This window comes from Melospiza georgiana, chromosome 3 (genome assembly GCF_028018845.1).
Source record: "Melospiza georgiana isolate bMelGeo1 chromosome 3, bMelGeo1.pri, whole genome shotgun sequence".
Taxonomy (NCBI): Eukaryota; Metazoa; Chordata; class Aves; order Passeriformes; family Passerellidae; genus Melospiza; species Melospiza georgiana.
This window is the reverse complement of record NC_080432.1, coordinates 51,061,762-51,080,239: the sequence shown is the minus strand read 5'-3', so window position 1 is coordinate 51,080,239 and position 18,478 is coordinate 51,061,762. Positions and strand designations below refer to the sequence as shown.

The following is an 18,478-nucleotide window of genomic DNA, read 5'->3' as shown; positions in this document are numbered from 1 at the left end:
GAAAAACACACTGCTGGTACTACTGTAACAAGCAGAAGCTGCTCCTGTAATAGGAAGAACACCAGCTCTTCAGAGAAATGAGGCCCAAGGATCACTGCTGCAGTCTTGTAAGCGCTGACCCTAAGCTGCTCGCTCACACCTCGCTTCTACAAACATCGCAACAAACTTTATGGAAGGGGACAGACCAATTCCCGCTAAGAGCGGGGGATCTGGAATTTTCGCATCTCTTCCCATCCTGTCAGAATGTGCCACAGCACAAGGAACACAAAAAGCAAGAAGAGAAGGCTTTCAGCTGTGTTACAGCTTCACATCTTTAGCCCGCAGCCTCCTTCAGGGCCCTGCTGAGGCCAGCGTCGGTGCACCCACAGACACTCCCCGTGAGCACAGAGAAGGACAGAAAGGCTTCCTCACCGACACTTCACTTGCCGAGCACCCACAGATGAGGTTTTGCTCCTCACTTCTGTCTGAGTCAGCTGCAAGACAGTGGTAACAGTCAAGTCTGGGTTCAACAACTAAACAGGTTCTTGAGAAGAAAGTGTAAAAGCCTCAGACACGAAGAAGCAGCAGAGAGTATCAAGCAGGACTAAGCATTCCACTGAGGTGCTGTACTTATTTCAAGCTTACATTCAAACAGCCTTCACTCAAAGAACTAGATGGAGTAGTAAGTTACATGTCAAATATTAAGCTTTTAAGCAATTAAGACACAGATTTTTCCAAATATTAACTTTTATTTTGAAAGTGTTTCTAACATAAAATCATATTTAAATCACATGGCACTTTTCTATCTCTCTAGCAAAGATGGGAATTAAGATATATGGAGTTTATACCATTTGAGGACATTCATACTTTCATCTATTAGAAAAACATGCCTTTTTTCTTCTAAATTAAGCATTAAACTCCAAGATACTTAATCGAGTATCAAACTGTTTCCAAGAGTTCCATTATGGAGCAAGAAAACATCAAAAGTAAGTCACTGTAAAAATCACCTAACAAGCTGCTTGGACCGAAAGTAAATAAGTAAATTTTTAAAGTAATTTTATTTGGACAACTAATGAAGCATTCCTGCCTTTTTTTACACTGAACAAGCCAAGTTTTAGAGTAGTTTTATAAAACTACTCATACCAAATGAAAAACTTAATGTTACTAATAAAAGCACTCTTCCAAGATTTGTCCTTCCAAACTCTTTAACCTTCTCTGTCATTAGGGCTGACTGATAAGCCACCAGCTGTTTTTTTTCTTCTCGGTGCTACAATGCATTCTCTTCCTTTTTAAGGCTAGCATACCCAAGCAACAAACAGCACGACTTTAGCCAGCTGCTAGAATGTCACAAACCTATATATTTAGCTCCCATCTCATTTACTGCCATCCCTCAGTGTCAACCATTTAACGTCCCTTTTGCTCCAGCCTCCTGACATTCCTCACTGAGCTGACAACACTGCGGGCTGGATCAGCAGACACAAGATACAAGAACACACAACAACACAGCACAGACCTTATCAGTTACCAGAGACAGAAGCCATGCCTCGTCAAACACACTCAAGCAAAAGGGGTTTTGCTTCCCTCCCACCACTTCTGGACTAATTTTTAGTGTTTATATATTGTGTAGTTGTTGGCATAAATATTACCTTTAGATCGTTAGTGAAATAGCAATTTGTTATTTTAGTACGCTTTTGCTTTGTCTCTGCTTTGTCAATACTTTCTGTACATTATAATATAAACTAAAGTAACATTTCCTTTCCATTTAATACTGGTTTTAACATTAAACCTTCTCCTCATGCCACAAGTTAAAAGAGAATTTTAATTGGGTAGTTTCAATTCCACTTCAAATAACTAAAATAATATCCCTCAAAATGATTTTTTTATGCTACATATTCTGTTCATGTAAAAACACTAATCTAATTACTGTCGTATTTTGGAAATAATTGGATTTTAAATTGCTTAGAATTATCAACATAAGTGAGAAAGCTGTAAAGATAGACAAATTAACAATTTCATGGTTTTAAAATGGGAATCTCCGTTATCATTAGATTCCCATTTGCAATTATTTAAAGGCCCACAGAACAGTTTGGTAGTTCCCTCCTTTAAGTGGTCATAAAACTCTTTAAACAGTAATTGAAAGATTGTTAACAGAAACTCTCTCAGGAAATCAGATCCTGTGAACAATCTAACAGTAGGCATGCTTAAGCGAGATAGTGAATAATCTGTTTCATCCTATTCACTAAGATGAGGTTTTCAGAACAGTGACAAGACATCAGTTTCAATAACACCAGGAGATGAGTAAAAATTGTTCAATTCCATGCTCTACTTGGGAATCGTGACACATTTATCTAGAGAATTAACAAGTTGTGCTGTGTGTAAATCGGTCTCCGAGCCTAACCAAGGATCCAGCAGTGCCCTCTAAGCCTCAGTTTACATCATTAAACTCATATTCCAGTAACAAAGGATCCTCAGGATATACAGTCCAACAACTAATTTCCATAATAATACCTTTTAATTAGATGTGACTACATATTACTTTACCCAAGGCACTTAAAGCTGGCAATTCAGCTGTAGACTACTTCCATTTCTCAGTAATTAGAAGTGAGAAAGACACATTTAAGTTGGAGCACCACTGCAGATAGTGATACTGTAGTTAAAAATGCTAAGAAGAAATTGAACTCTTCTTTCTAAGAAGAAATGGAATTCTTGTACATACGGGACATTATTCTCTTTTTCAATTTACCGGATAAATGCAGCTGCTTTTTCTCCTCTCAAAACGAAAAACTGACTTTGCAGAAACTGGCTTTGAGGTTACACATACTCAGGTTTATGCAAAGAAGAGGTGCTCAGTAACCATTTTATTTTATTAGTTACTGGAGCTTTAGACAAAGTTCTTCATCCCTTTAAGGCAATAGATTTTACGCTGAATTATTCAGTCTTTTATAACTCTATGTTACAAAAATGTATATTTATTTGCCACCTTGGAAGATGGGAAGAGAGGAAAAAGAAACTGCACATTTCCAAATCAGAAGACCTCAATGCAGTACTATATAAATAGCAATTACTATTTTTTCCTCCATAATAGCACTCTTTCATAAGCAAAGTTAAAAATAAAGCAGTAAAGCATCTCACCAAGCAACTAAATCCCATGATAAAGATGCATAGTATTGTTTTGTGGTTAAAGATGGGTCTTACCAATTAGAGCTGTGATGAAAGTTTCCATATTCAAGCAATGTACTTTGGGAAAAAATGCATTTTATCAAGCTTCTGGAGTGAGTGAGAAAGTAAGGTGTTTAACATTCCTAAACATAAACAAGCTTTTCATTCATGCGACTGATTTTAATTGCTTAATTTAGCTGACTAAATTGTAATTTATAATCAGAGCCAATATTAGATAATTTTTGCTTTGCTCCTTTAACTTTTACACACATTTGAGAAATGGTAACAACTGCAGTCTCATTCATAGACTAGGAGCTCTATAGTGAAACAAGCTGAATTTTCCCCTTCATAGGGGAAAAGTGAACCAGAATTCTTACCTCATTTAGGACAAATCAAATTCTGAAACACCTATTTCTATCGTTAAATATATTGAAAATACTTCCAGTATTTCACAAGCAGAACTATAAAACCTCACTTTCTAAATAAACATCATGCTTAGTCATAGCTTTATAAACAGTTTATACTACTTCACATTCATTAGGGGATTATTTACCAAACTAGGTCTAGAATTTCATTCCATGAAAATACTGAAACACATCAGAGAAAGTAATTTTAAACTGTGTCATCCAAAACAAAAGCAATCCCCTTTCCAAAATTTAGAACAAAACCCAATACAATTATCTAACTGGTAGCATTTCTCATTCTACTAGAGACCTTACATGATATACTTCAATCAAGTGTAAAAAACAGTAAGATTAGAAACTGTCAATGCCTATTTGCTGTTGCACAAGTATTTCTTCTAAAAAAAAAAAAAAGAAAGATAGATTTCTCAGTGTTAACCATATTTGAAGTGAAAAATTAAACTAGTAATTCCATTTACCTTCTGGAAATGTTACAAAAAGTCTTCTCCATATATTTACAGGTGCCATAATCAGTAAACTTGCAAATTTAACACCTAAATCTGCAGAACAGGTCAGAAACACAGAAGGCAGCTCAATATTTCCTTTAGTGTTTTAAGGTCTAATCTGCCCTGTTTGCTCTAAATGACTGCTACTAAAAGCTCTTAGCAAACCTTAAGTCTGTGTTCCAACTGTAAGAAGACAATACATAAAAAGACAAATGAGTGGAAACTGAAAAGCACCTGAAATATCTTAAAAAGCTCCCAACCTTGTTGGGAGCATTTAAGGGCACAAGCCCCACAACATAAGCACTGTGGAGTTCTGTGATTCAGCCAGCATCCAGCACTAAGAGCAGCAGTATCACAGCCCAGTAATACAGTGATAGCAGCACCTTTGGATATCAAGTCATATCGAATCTATTATCCTAAATATTTACATTACAACACCACTAAAAGAGCAGCTTATCAACAATTGCTACATTCAGGCTTTATTCCTAACTAACTTCTGCCTTTTCCTCTGTGATTTTTAAGTAAGGAGATGGTACTACCACTTCTTACAGTTCTGTGATGGCCACAGAACATCACTGCAGACACTGCAACAGAAGGGGAGCTACCTCGTATTTATCACAGGAGAAACAGCAGAAGAAAGAGTTATATCACAAGGCTCTGAGATGTACTTCAGGTTTACATGTCAGCCTACCTGTCAGTAGTGACTTAGGATTTACAGATTTATATGTTCCAGCCCCATCTATATTACAAAGCCAGAGTTTCACATCTCTCTTGCTTTTAGCTTGTCCTTCAGCTGACTCCCAGAAAGAAGTAGTAGTCCTTCACAAAGACTCAAAGGCCATTGTTTACAACATAGCATTTGTGTTTTATTTTAAATCTAACATTCCAAACCAAGGCATTCTCAAGCAATGAAACAAAACAGAAATGGAAAAAGAAAGTAAATGAAAGGAAAGTTTATTCCCCAAGCTGGATTTGTGTACTATCTTCTCCTCAAGAAAACTTATATAGAAGACAACCAAGTGACCAACATTAATGAGACCAACACTAATGTTCCTCATGTATGAGGAACAAAACAACTCTGTTCTTTTGAAATATGGAACAAATTCAGATCAGAAATGAATGCTATAGATGCAGCTTTACACTGAAAACTTTTCCTTGACAAGCGATGTACGCTTTTAAACACATTAGTAACTTCAAAAATAGCATAATACCAAAACAGAACACCTGTTTAAAAAATACTCAACCATGTATCTCAAAAGGCAACTTATTCATTTTTCTTTCAAATTAATAGGCACCTCCAAGGTTTGTGGGCAGACTTAATCTAGTAACAAACAAGAGACCTTTTCCCACTGAGGGCATGTAAATTGATTTTTACCTAACCAAATTATTTATGAGAGATACAAAGAAAAGCTAGCATTCTGACTGGAACTCAAAACTATTTTAAATAGCAATTCTAGATAGGTGCCATCTTATCCCAGCAAAACACAGAGCAAACACAAGTAGCTGAGACTTGCATTTCACTGACCTGTCCAGATGAAGTTACCAAACTCCTGCTGTCCTCTGCCTGGAAAGCATCAAATTACTTTTGCAAGGGCAACTCCATAAAATTCTGACTATATAAACAGTAATACCTGAACTACAGAGCTGCTGAAAGGGAAGAAATATTTAACATATGTGTCAAAAGCTGACTGACCACTGCAGGGGGAGGGGGTAAAGACAGCATGCTATTATAATTGCCAGGTTAAGTTTCTGGGGGAAGTATTACAGCTTAGTGCTATAGTTATCCTTTTGTCAGCTAATCAGAAGGGGAAAAAACATAATCCTCAATAAAGGGTTTTTCTCCCTGTATTTCCTCCTTCCTTAAAACACTGTGCCTCTCAAATCCCCTATCTTTCAGGAGTCTGTTTCCACTCTCTAAAGCAGAAAGGAGCTCCTGACTTTGAGTAACAAAGTACAACGATTAAGGATTCTGATGTCTAAACAGTAATTTGTAAATTCACCTGTGTGTTTTAAACACAAGCACTACCTTGCTCTGTTAAGTATTGTTTCAGCACTTACTCGTATTTCCATGTTTACTGCAGTCTCCAATCCTAGTTAAAGTACACAGGACATTAATTCACAAAAAACTACCAACAAGTTCAGCAGGTGTACCCAAGAGTACCTCGCCTCGCAACAGCAAGCAAAAATATGCTGAAGCACATCATCATCTCTGTATAACACCCTTCTTTGCTAAAATAAACATTTCAAAGAACGTACTGGAAAAAAAAAAAACAATGTAAAACAAAACAAAATCAGTATGTCACAAATACCTGCCTCACAGCTGACCTCTTATTACTTATATTTGAACCCAGCTCTCCTAGACTTAAGTCTTGCAAGAGCAGAGATTGCCCACTGAAAGCCTGACTGCAGAGAAAACGAGATGAGCTATCATGAAAGGCACTACAGAGCAAAACCAATCATGATGGATGTTGACTGCTAGACCTATGTCAGGAAGTTCCACTGGACACTTCCTTTGCAACCTCAAATTTTGTAATTCCCACAGGTAAACATTTTCAATAAAATTAATTAGAATCGTTTTAGTAATTTCATCCACAGAAAAGCAACAGGTATTTTCAAACTATTTAGACTGATTTTCTAGACTACCATTGTCCTTCAGTACTTAGCTTCCGCATATACACACAGCCCTCTTAATCCATGGTGAAGAAGAGAGGCACCCAAATGTCTAGCAGTGGCTGTTAATGTCCTTACAAGGATCTGTATACTGATTAAAAATGAAAAAACTTCCACTGCTTGCTGCAGGCAGTGTCATACACATGCTGCACATAAAACTAGGAGTTTAATGTTATGACACTAATTTGAAAACATTACTAATACAAGCATCAACATGAAAACATGGTGTCCTAACAAATATGTTCACTTTCCTAGCACTACCAAGTACAACTCACTTCTTCTCCCAGATTTCTAAATTTACTTTGAAATATATTAAGGGGAACATCACCAAAGCAAATACTACTTACTAAGCTCTTACTTTACCTGTCTTACTTCCACCCTACCTTCCATTTCTTTTTATTTACACACACAGAAAGACCACAGGATCTGCAAACTGCAAAAACAATGAGCATAAAATGGGATGAAGAACATTAACAAATAAATGACAAGGCAATCACCTGACTTAATTCCACTAAATTCTTCAAGAGTTTAAGAGGGAAAAAATAATGGAGATATGGACCAAGTTAATTGGTACTGGTGAGCTGCTGCTCAGCCTGCAAGACTAGTGTAAGGGACTAAAGGACAGAATTTTTAATTCCAATGTATTTTAGACTGTCTTCCACCCTTTTCCCTCCATGTACAAATATGCTCTGGAGATTTGACCAGCTAATCTGTGAATAAAATTATGACAACATCTGTCATCCTGCACCAAAAAACCCCAAAACTAAAACACCCACCCAAAAAACAACAAACCCCGAATCCCCCAAACCAGCTATTGAGTGTTTAGCATGGTTCAAAAAAATTTAAAAAAAATGTCAAAAGGTGATTCAGACAGTGAGTAATGGAAAGATATCTAATAAAACATTTAGATAAAAGGGGTAAAAAAAATCTTCATTCAGATATTAAGGCAAGACACCATTTTAATAGCATCTAAACAAAGGGGCCCTTTCTCAATCCATATCCTTACCATGTGCAATCAGAGCACATAAAGCCTCTCATTAATACATAAAGTTCAAAATCAAAATTAAATTCTTTGTTCCCATTACTTCCATTAAAATGTTTTTCCAATGACCCTACTAAGACTGAAAATTAGTAATCAAACTACTTTAGTTATTTCATATACATTTGTACTTTCAGCAGCAGCTGACCATTTTCCAAATCTTCCTGCAACCCTGCCATTATTCTGTATTCCAAGTTTATGTACAGAGACCAGTTATATTCTCTCTTTCCTTCAAATTGCAAGGGTAAACAAGGCCTAGTCTTTTAGCTTCCTTCCCTGTTTACCACTAGGGAGTGAAAAGCTTAAGTGAAATAATCAGAACAATAAATAAATAAGATGTTATCATTTTCCTAATCCATATTAGGCATGCTATTAAACTCTGATATTACAAATTGAAAAAGGATTTAAACACTTTGTCAGTAAGCTCCCCATAGTAAAATGAGTCCCAGTGTTGATGGTTGTGTTGTACTAATTAAACAGCTTTAACTAAAATGGTCAGAAGTACGCACAAGCTGTTTATCACTGCTGCCCTTTGAGCTGCACTATCCTCTAAGGACACGCTACTTTAGATGCGATAATTACTGACTTCTTACATTTTTACTGAAGAGGCACAGAAGAGTTCCAACAGAGAATTTCACATTAATCAGAAAGAACAGGGTACTTATTAATAATAAAGCCATGATTATAATAGGAAAAAAAAACATTTATTCAGTTCAACATTTGTAGGTACTAATTCCAAGAACTGTTTAAATTGATATCAGGCAGAAAGTTTAGTCTCATCTCTCTAGGGAAATTTGAGAAAATTAATCATTTATCTGAAGCATAAGAAATGCTAAAGACTTTTAACTATTCACCCACAAACAATAGCTTATCCTCCATTCTTCTGCTTGTTAAGAACTCAACAATTTCTCTGACATCTTTTCTTCTTACTTTTTAAAATTCTGATGGAAGTTATTCTTCCATGAATTGGAAATATCTTCAAACAGTAACACCAGAGACTTACACAAGAGTACAACTACTACTCTTTAGGGAACTCACTTTTAACTTAAGGGCAAAATAGGGACAATTAATGGAATTTCACTTCTTGGGTGCCTTCTGCAAAAGTACTCTCTCAAGTTACAGGAGCATAAATACATGGTTCAGAAAAGCTAAGAATCTCAGTTTTAATACTAAAATTTCTATGAAATTTAAACACCTTTCAAGGGTACTAGAAGAAAACAATACAAATAGACCCAATTGCATAACAGTAGCTTTCTATGAAAAAAAAATGTGCCACAAAGGGTATCATCCCAGCAGTTACACAATTTATCAGACTGTGACTACATAACGGAAAAAATCTCCTTATTAATACAACACACCAAAGAAAATTAATTCTTGCCTAGCAAGATTTTTGTGTATCTTCCACTTACTAATACAGAAGCAGAAATTCAGACTGCACAGTCAGCATTTAAAAACTACAAGCTGTTTCAGTCAATTAATTTTTTGGCAAGTTGAATCTTGCACTAACTGTGGCCTTCAAATAAATATTAGATTAAAAATACTCAATATGCACTAGCACAAAAAAAATTAGGAGCCTTCAGGGGATTTTATAGATTTATTTTAGCTTTAAAGTTTATAGATTCTTTATTTTGTGTGGATAACCAAAGCAAAGTAAAACAGTAATATCAAAGTGATGCAGGCTAAGAAAATTTACAGTTTCATCTTTTGTGTATGTTTATATATGCACATATATAAAGCACGTTTGTTAAAACTTATGGTTTAACTACACCACTACTTTTATGCATCACAAGAAACTTAGGATTCTGTGCACAAAATGGCACTATAGTACTATGCAGTATTCACTACAGTCAATTAACCAATATCCTCAAAATTCTAAGTCAAAAATATTTACCATAACAAAAGCTTATTAGAATGTCCTAACATTTTGCTGATTTTTTTAAAAATTTCTCTTGGTAAAAATATTAAATATACATCAGAAAATCAGTTTCTGATCACTTTTCTCTGAGCAACTTTAGGTTTATCCAACTTTATATCTTTGTAATGCATACAAGACAGTCAGTTGGAAGAAAATTATGGCAATAGAAAGAATCAACTAGATTTATCTGAGAAACTCACTCTCATAGTCTATACAGCATGTCTTTCCTACATCTGGTAACAACTAAATTAACTGCTGAATATGAGTAAGAAGTTTCATATACTGCTGTAAAAATTCTCACAGGTAACAATTTCTCTTTTTACACACAAATTTATCTTCACTGGTGAAATTAATACTTATCCATGAATTTTACTTTTAGTAAGTTGGAATCACTGTACTCCAGACCTTCTAAATGCTTTGCTGGCCTAAATTCAAAGCAGGTTACTTAATACCTAACTTGCAGAAAGATTCTGGAAATGGCCTACATACCTAATCACAGCTTTTTATTTGTATGCAGTGGTATATTCTAGTTATTAACCAATTATTAAGGCTGAGCAGATCCCATTCCAAGTAGCAATGAACAAATACAGGAGCAGACAGGGAACACCAGCCTTGGCTCCCCAGTGAAGCCTGAACTGCCAGGTCCCACCGCAGCAGCAGAAACTTCCCATTTTCTAGCACACACTTCACATCCTCTCACAAGAGCCAACAGCCTTTTTATTCCAGGTCACATGCACACAAATCACAAGCTTCTCCAACTTCCGAATGCCTAAGGGTTTATTAAAATAAATTAGTGACCACTTCAAGGCCGTTCTCCTAAAAGCAAACAAAGAGCTAGCAGTAGCTAGTGAAATCATTTCTTTGTCAGAAACTAGAGACAAACTCTTTCCTGCTCATTTACACTATATCTGATAATTAACTGGCAGTGAAGAGCTAAGCTGCTAAACCCTGATTTCTAGAACAGCAGCTTAATAGTTAAGGGAAATCCAACACCTTTTTTCTTACTCTCAATCCTCCTACAGCAGGTATCAAGCTCTGTAAAAACTACAACAAATAACTTTGGCAACTCTTCACAAAGAATACACTGTTAAGTTATGAAACCAAGGTTTCAATAACTAGGAAATGTTTTAAAAAGCCACTAAGCAATATAATTCTAAGATATCTGGAGGTATTAAATCCAGAGCTACTTACATGGCTCTGTGGAACAACTGCATAGGACAATTACTCTCAAAAATCTGTAACTGGTTTTGGTGTAGGGACACGTACATACACAGATGTATATAGACACACATATGTTTAATTTGGAAGAAAAACACAATACAAGGGGAGAGAGATGTCCTTAGTGCCAGTCAAATTGCTTTAAGACTTTTCCCAGTACAGGTGTTTTAAACCCAAAGCAAAAGAACTACATGAAAACTTGAAAACTGAGAAAAGACATTTGTCTAAGTATTCAGTTCTGAATAAGGACTTGCACCTAATTTTCTTAATGGAGCATGGCACAGCGAGGTTTATTTAGAGGTCTGTATGGTGTAAGCAGCACAGAAATAATAAAACTCCATTTGGAGAGCTTAATCTAATTAAGCATACAAAGAAAAGACACAGAAATACACAAGTGTTACCTCTATTTTTGCTGTTCTGTACTTTCTTCCACTTTATATCACTTTAATGTGTAAATCCCTTACTTGGACCCTGCACTCCTCTACTGCAACAGAACCTGTAAATTCTATCTGGAAAGAAGAACATGGTTTCTTATTTTGTCACTGATCAATGAAAACAGATGGAGGTAGTTGGGGTAGACTGGTAGATTTTGAAAGCACTGTTCTTCCCAAGTAGTTTTTAGAAACACTTCAGATCAGATGAATTCAAAACAGTTCTAGTTAAATGAAACCATTCTCCTTCAGAAGGTGAGTGCACAATAGAACAGAACACCCCACAGAGTGCACAATATTGACAGGCAAGCAAAGAGTTTTGCTTAAGCAGGGTGGGGAAAGAGGAGAGGACAGGACAACCAACCCTGAGATAAAGACACTTCTATAAGCAACAGAACTGGTTACACAGGTATGGGACAAATAGTAATTGAGACTAAGTACAGTCTCCAAAAGGTCTTTAAAGGGCTCCAAAGCATTCTGCAGCTGACGTAGAGACACACCAAGAAGAAAAAAGCACCATCCCAAGAACTACTTTCCTCCTAAAATTCACTTCACAAGTGTCTCACGATGGCAAACACTTTGAACAAGATAATTAGGATCTTACATCTAAGGTTTAACAATCCATACTAGTTTGGTATTTAACACAACCTTCTTCCACTCACACTCACTGCAAATCAAGCAAAGTGGAACACACACTGATTCCCTAGTATCCAAAGCAACTCAGCGTGATCCAAGGGTAGCATCACACGAAATTTACATTTAAAGACGACCACAAGGATCAAAAAATTATTTAGGGACTAAAAAGATATACTTACATCTGGATATTCTTTTACAGGCACATATAGTTTCTCTTGTAACTGTACAATAGGTCCCACAGCATCTGGTAATTCTGCACTTCTCTTCTCCGTACTACCATTTAATGTGTCGTTATACATGTCTTTCCGTACTCTGCTAATTTCTGTGGGGGGAAAAACGTATATTAGCCATTAAATACAGCAACAGATTATAATCTAACATGACAATCTTCTCTTTTTACTATTTCCCGAATCTCAATGCCATTTTCTTCCTCTTCTCATGAACATCACAGTAGCTGAAAAATCTGCTCTGGTTTTGTCTATTTTCTTCTGCTTTGTTTGGGGGTTTTCAACTGGGTTTTTTTTTGTTTTGTTTTTTTCGTTTTTTTTTTAAATTGCAGCACCCATCTTTATATGTCTTTCATGTCTGTAAATTTGCTGCCTACTCATCCTGTTTATGGAATTCAGCTATTGAAGTAAAAATTACATGCACCTCCTCAGAACACTTACAAGATTGCTCACATCATTTATAAGGTGCATAAAAACAGTTCTTTTATGTTTTTTTTTAATAATAAAGCAGCTAGAAAGCAAAAAAAAAAAAAAATAGAAATCTGTGCCCAACATCAAAAAAAAAAAAGAAAAATGCATCTATGTAGTATTTTTGCTAGTTATGGGATTAACTATAGCTTGGAAATTAAATGGAGCATCTTTTATCTATGGGAAATAGGACAACTTAATGATGCAGCTCATGTACACATGGTGTGACAACAAACTGGTAGATATTGTTCGACTGACTACCCCCAAAGAGACAACAAAAATAACAAAGTCAAGTGTGTTATCAGAAACCTGGGCAAGCTCTCTGTGCACCCAGAAGCCTTACTACTTCATTTCAAAGTAATGAAAAACCCCTCAAGAGCACCAGGGAATGCTGAGAGTGAATTTTTAGGTACTGTTTCTACCATTTGCACCTGTGTTACTCACACCTTGAAGTATTTATTTGGAAGAAGCAGTTTAGTAGTTACAAACAAGGTAGTTAAAAGTGAGTAATTTAATTAAAATCTACATTAGTGTCACTAAGCTATAACAGTCTGAAAATGAGCACAAAACTTCCTTTTGTTTAACCAAAAAAGACATTTCAAAGAAGTTACATTTTACTTCTCTATCTGTTGAACATGGTATTTAAATTGCTGCTATAAGAATCAGAAGTTTCACATTTCATAACTTATGGAGTCCCAAATAGTGTAAAAATCTTCTCAATGAGTTTATTTCAGTATCACTGAATAACTACTTAAAATTAATGTATTGATCAAGTTTCAAACCAAAAACTAACATTTCAACAGGTTTGTTCCCAAAGCATACGACTGACAATAGCATGGGCTGTAAACAAAGCAATCAGTAAATCCAGTCCTTTACTTAGAATTGCAACAACTGCTTTCAAAACATCCAGAATAAAACATGACACTGAAAACAGAAATCTTATGTTTTCATCTAAATACAGGAAGCCACAGAAAGAAGAAGTCACTTGAAACTCTAGCAGCAGACAAGAGATTAATATAACCTCTGTTTCATAATCAGTTTCTTCTCTGGCAAATGATTAATAGCTGAGGTTTCACCACCTGAAAAGCTGTGGGGTGGGGGAGAGCATGAGAAAGGAGACATCTCTGAAATGCATATTCAAGAACAAGTTGTTTCCCTGCTGGAAACTGACACAGTCATGTGTACTGTATCATGATGGGGTAGTTAACACCTGTTTACAATGGGGAACAGAAATTTTGTCACCATATTATCATAATGGACAGGAAAAAAATCCTCACCTCCTTCTACACAGACAATCTTGGCAATGAGCACAAATTCCTCAGAACTACAAGCAGTATTTATACCGGTTTCAGTATATAAAGATATTCTTTAGCAGAGCTCTTTGAACAAATTATACTATCTTTTGGCATACTTTGTTCCCTTTTCATTCTCTTCTGATTTCCCATTAATTTACACTACTAGGCACTCTGTAGAAGCACTGAAGCCTAAGTAGCAACATGGTCATTTTTATTTATATTTGGCAGCTACTGAGTAGCTGCACCAAAATTTTCCTTTTAAAATCTATCTTTCATGCAGAATATAATCATTAACATTGGATATCATAGTCTTCACAGGAGAAAAACTTTTATTTTAACCTTTCCTTTGTACATTCACAACACACACAGGTAGTATGAGAGCTGGCTTGAGGACTACCCCTCAATTTCAGCTTGTGTGAAACCTAAACCATCTATCATGCCTCCAGCTTTATAGAGATTGAAGACATTCAGCAACTCTGTGGTGTAGGAAACTCCACTACAGGACCGGACACCTGAACTTTAGTTATCCTGGCATGTGTAAGTTGGTATTTTCTCTCTCTACATCCAAGCCAGCAGTAACAATAACAAACATCAGGACAGGGACAGTCACCTACAGCAGTCAGCAACATCATCTGCTCCTCAAGTGCTACCATTTCTTCTGCTTCTTGGAATTTTACCTTCTCTCTTGTCTTAGATACTTCCTCCAAGACCTCAGAAGAAATATTCAACAGCAACAGATGAAATAACAGGCACATATTCCCAGTTTTCTTTAACTGCCAATCCAGTCTCCAAACTCCACTTCTGCACAACACATTATCTGTGAAACTCTCCACTTCCCTTCAATTTTACTGAACTGAAGGACTACTGCTTAAATGATAAAATAGTTAGATCAAATCTCTAGGTCAACCACTGTCTCTTAATCCTAACTGTAGATGGAGTACAACCTGTTCTCTTTCCTAAGGTACTAGTGCAGCTGACCACAAGCATTCTCTCAAATCCACAATCCATTAAGTTATCTGTTTGATATGCCTCCTGGTTTTTTTTGGTTTTTTTTTTTTTTTTTTTTTCATGACTAACAGTTTTCTCATACCTGCCTCTTGTTTAATCACTCCTCTGGTGCCTCAACAAGACTCCACACAAAGTATTGAATTTTGATGACATAACCTCTCCTTTTACCGTCTCCATCACACCCAATTCAAGATTCCAGTCTCTTTGAGTATCTTGCAACTTTGCCACTCACTTTAGGCAGTTAGGTGTATTGACAGAATTATCTGGTACTGTACTTTCAGCACTTCCCTCAAGTTTACCAGGAGTTAGTAAGGTTTCAGAAAGCATCACCAGCAGCACATTAGAGGAGATAAAAGCTCTGCTTTCTCAAGCTGCAGCAAGTACCATTTTATTCTGTTCTGAAATACATTAAAATACCTAAAAATCTGAGGAGCAGTGCTAAAGTAGGAAGGTCAAATTCTCCAAGCACACCTTTTTATTTTTAGCATTGAATTCACATATTAAAAAAAAAAAAAAAAGCCAAGGAAACAGTCTTTTATTTAGACTTATTTCACATTTCTGACACATTACCAAGTAGGTCTTCTCTTGCCCAAAAGCTTCTTTGGTATGTCTCTCATGATATCACACTTTCCAAGTTCATTTATAAAGTTTTAGCTCCTTCACATTTACAATTCTTTAGATTCTTCCCTCTCACAGAAAGCCAACTGATTCAAAAATAAGGAAAGCTTTACTTTCCAAGCGAAGATCTAAGTACAATTCTAGGTACTTTACCTCTGTCTTAATGCTGCAGTGGTAATTGCATTGTATAACACTCTAAAGATTTAACAGATTGTTAGTAAGGAGAGATACTTATAACAGTAGATATGACTGAAAAAAAACCCCAAAGGCATACAGCAGCTTCCCCATATCTCCAAAACCTGTGAGTTCTGCCAAGGCATTAATAGGTTTAAAGGATATACGTTCCCATCCCTACTTGTAGGCAAAAGCAGAAACTCAAAGAACGTCAAAATCCACAATATTCACCTGTAACAATACCCGGATCTATACATTCAAAGTAATAAGTTCAGCAGTAAATGACAAATTTGTCTTGCTCACAGCAGGGTGGTGGAGAAATAAACTTAAAAGAAGAGACAAACTGGTTTCAATATCTTGATCTTGTTCCACCTTAATTCAGCATGACCTAATTAGCCATGGTAGCAATGATATGCATTCTGGTGCAGAGGACATTTTTATTTCTGTGTCCCTGAAACTATACAAGTAACATAATCTTTTGTTTCCTTTATCTACAGAGTACATTTTTCAATCTCTCTAATACCTTTCTAAGATATGTTTTGAAGCAGGATATACTGTTTATACTGCGTACTGTTTATACTGTCTACAGGTATGTACTGTTTTGATTTCTTCATTAAACTTAGAGTATTGTTCCCCTGGAATGCACAAAGAACAGCGTTCATGTGAGTGTTTGTCATCACATTAGACACCATTAAGAAGTTACTCATTTTCAGCTGTCAATTATTCCTTCAAAGGAAGTGAGACTCTGCACATGTGTTTAAGACTGATGGGGTTGCAACATAAAACGGGTTTATATAAACCATTCTGCAAGAATATTCAAAGTAGGAAATCACTGAAAAGATTCAAATCCTTCCTGTCCTGCCACTTTGCAAACCCCTTTCATCACCAGTGGCCACAGCTTTACTATTTCTCACCGTGAAAGCTTCTTCTACATTAAAAAGTTTTATCTTTTGGAAGAGCAGCAGACTTACTGTTTTTAAATTGATGCATTCCTCACTGTAGTTTAAGCTGGAACTAAGAATGTGAAGAACTAAAATAAGACTAAGACCATGTTAAGTCATCAACACACACAGAATTTTATTTTTGAAACTAACAGAAGAGCACCTTAACTATCATTCCTTGTTTTTACAATACACACCAAGTGGGGCTGGAACAATCCAATAGCCAAAGTCAGCAAGAGATGCAGAATTAATCAAAATACTAATCATCTTCTAACACCAGCAGGCATGCTTCCTTAACCAAGTGAAGCACCAGGCTTTCAAAGATTCTCAGGCACAAGCCACTCTCCATATGAAAAAATAATAAAGTTAGGAGCAAATGTTTAAAGTTAAAAGTTTTAGAGTTATGGTAAGAATAACAGCTATGTTCATATAGCTAAAAATCTACATGGTACTTGGATCTCACTGATGCATAAAACATCAGTTTCAGTTTTCTACTTTCTCAGAGAAATCAAGTTATGCCCAAAATATCAACGACATCAAAATTTTTACATGCAGCTTAATTTTATGTATTTTGACAGGCAAAAATAATTCTTATATTTTTTTTCTTACAGAATATGACACTAAACTGAAGCACAAATAATGCCTTCATATTTTCAAAACAGCTTTTTGCAAAAAGTGAAGAATTCTAATAACTATCTATCAGAGACCACTTTCAGTGAGTCCACTCAAATGCACATGATTAGCAGGCATTGCACTGAGGGGGAAAGTGAGGAACTGAGTCAAGCACCTTCTCATTCTGTACTAATATGCAGTGTAGTTTTTTTTTAATGCAACAAAATGCATGCCATAAGTGAATGTTTTTTCAAAGTGTTTTTATTGCACACAACTGCTGCTAGGTCATCACTTAAGGCATTTCAGAGTAACTTCTAAGCAACAAAATATTTTTTCCATTTTCTTTGCTATCAGGTAAGTCCCTAAACTAGAAAAAAAAGGTTACAGACACTAAAATAACAGACATAAAATTACCACTTCATAGGATCCAAATGCACTGAATGCAGATCCACAACTTATACATGCAGGCAACCAATTCCATGTGCCATTAAAGCATTATCCATTAATCAGACAACTGCAACTAGATACCAGTTAGTTTTATCTAATACACAGTGTGTCAATCAGCATCCAATAATATTGCAAAAAATACAGGAAATATAACTAATAATGGAGAGGAAAAAGCAGAGAAAGTAGGAAACTGTTATATTCTGCTCTTACTTCAAATCTCTGAAGACGAGTGAATCATCTTTCTTGAAAGTGTTCTAAAGACTAACACAGTGCATGTAATCAAACTACAACAAGTAGCATGCTGAGTTCATCCCCTGCACAAAAAGAATCTTGCTGACACAGCATGTACCAAATGTAAATACAACTTTTATTATAAAAAAATTAAAAGAAAAACCAAAGTGACATCACACTAATAATCCACTAGATCAACAGACACCCAAGTCTCTCAGAAGAAATGCAAAAGTATGTTGAAGCACTCGACACCACCACTGAGATTATGGCATACGAGTCATTCAAGACTATAGTAAAAAAAAAGAAAAAAGAAGTGTTTGCATTTCAAATTTCAATGAAATTTAAATCTTTTAATGCTTTGGAAAAACTATAGGTACTTCTCTTTTGCTCCTCAATCTAGCAGTACACTTGCGATGATTAAACTGTCAGTCCAATGATAAGTGGGCAGCACTTCCAGCAATTTGTCAGCAGTCTTGGTGTCAAAATTCAATCATTTCTTTTTG

At 35.8% G+C, this 18,478-nt stretch overlaps 1 protein-coding gene across 8 annotated transcripts in view; it reads right to left on the bottom strand.

Moving 5' to 3' along the window:
* QKI (QKI, KH domain containing RNA binding) overlaps positions 1 to 18,478 on the bottom strand; it is a 155,091-nt gene that overhangs the window by 106,628 nt on the left and 29,985 nt on the right. For all 8 annotated transcript variants that reach the window (XR_009114286.1, XR_009114285.1, XM_058021153.1 and 5 more), the window contains exon 2: positions 12,134 to 12,276. Coding sequence is in view for 6 of the 8 variants with exons in the window: in XM_058021153.1 (XP_057877136.1) it covers positions 12,134 to 12,276 (143 nt within the window). In the remaining 2 variants the exon portion in view is untranslated. The remainder of the gene's footprint in view (positions 1 to 12,133; positions 12,277 to 18,478) is intronic.